This window comes from Morus notabilis, unplaced genomic scaffold (genome assembly GCF_000414095.1).
Source record: "Morus notabilis unplaced genomic scaffold, ASM41409v2 Scaffold8900, whole genome shotgun sequence".
In the NCBI taxonomy this organism is placed as follows: Eukaryota; Viridiplantae; Streptophyta; class Magnoliopsida; order Rosales; family Moraceae; genus Morus; species Morus notabilis.
Genome location: NW_010361588.1, coordinates 1 through 1,139, shown reverse-complemented (window position 1 = coordinate 1,139; position 1,139 = coordinate 1). Strand labels below are relative to the sequence as shown.

Here is a 1,139-nt window from a genome sequence, read left to right as displayed (position 1 = left end):
TTCTTATTTATTAAATTCATAGGTCTCGTTCATTTTACTGATTCGAGTTTTCAAATTTAAGTTTTTACAGTAAAAAAATTCTCAAAAAATGTTACATAGGACCCGTTTAGTTCGTTGATTTGAGTTTTTAATTCGAGTTGATATGTGATTTTATGTGATAGCTTTTTACTGTAGTAAAAAAGTTAGATGTGACTATTTTTGAAAGCTTTTTACTGTAATGAAACTTGAATTTTAAACTCAAATCGGTAAAATAAACATGATGCTAATTTTTTTTATTATAGTAAAAAAATCTTAAAAAATATCACATCTTAACTCGAATTAAAAACTTGAATCCGTGAGGTGGAGGGCATAGTTTTTCTTTTATTTTCCTTTCTTCCGAGTTCTGATTGACTCAGAGAGTGAGAGCTAGGGTTTATGAGAAGATCGAAGGTGAACCTCTTCGATCGGAGGACGATCATGGATTCGGCCACCTCGACCTCCGATTCCGACTTCTTCTTTGCCTTTAACGACAGCAATTTCTCCGATCGCATTCTCAGGATCGAGATCATTCCCGATTTGCCGGAGACCAAATCGGACGGCGAGGGCTGCACCAGCCTCGCCGACTGGACCGGCAGACGGAAGAGACGACGGGAGGAGATTAAGAGAGAGAACGGTATTCCTCTCTCTCTCTCTCTAAAATTTTCTCTGCTTTATGTGTTCCTCTGTTTTCGTGGTTGGGGTTGTACTGTCCTCTTGTTTGGCTGCTGGGAAATCATGTGAAAATGAAATCACTAGTTTTATGCTTAGCTTGAGTGTGATTTTTTGGGAACTTGATGCAAATTCGGACTCTTTTTGCCTTAAATTTATTTGTTTATTCATTTTTTGGGTTTATGTTTTTTTATAATTTGTTGTGTTCCTTACTTAGGTTTGGTAGAAGAAAGTTTGAATTTTGCTTTATTGCTGTTGGTCTACTGCTGATCCTCAAGTTCAAACATGGACTGTTTGGTTGTTAAAATCTATGTGAATATTAGTTTTACTAATGTAGAGTATAAATCTTTTTTTTATTTTTTTGGCTTGTAGTTGTTGATTCTCTCGTACATCGTGAGGAGCAGATATTAAGTTGTCAATACCGGGCACGGAAGGAGCTGCGGGCGAGAATC

The 1,139-nt window shown here is 36.6% G+C and overlaps 1 protein-coding gene across 1 annotated transcript; it reads left to right on the top strand.

Annotated features, from left to right (window-relative positions):
• Positions 1–400: 400 nt before the first annotated feature.
• Positions 401–1,130, top strand: LOC21383728 (BTB/POZ domain-containing protein At2g46260; the record flags this gene model as incomplete). The annotated part of the gene is made up of 2 exons (XM_024166940.1): positions 401–652; positions 1,060–1,130. Coding segments are annotated over exons 1-2 (309 nt in total), but the record flags the coding sequence as incomplete, so codon positions are not given.
• Positions 1,131–1,139: the final 9 nt, after the last annotated feature.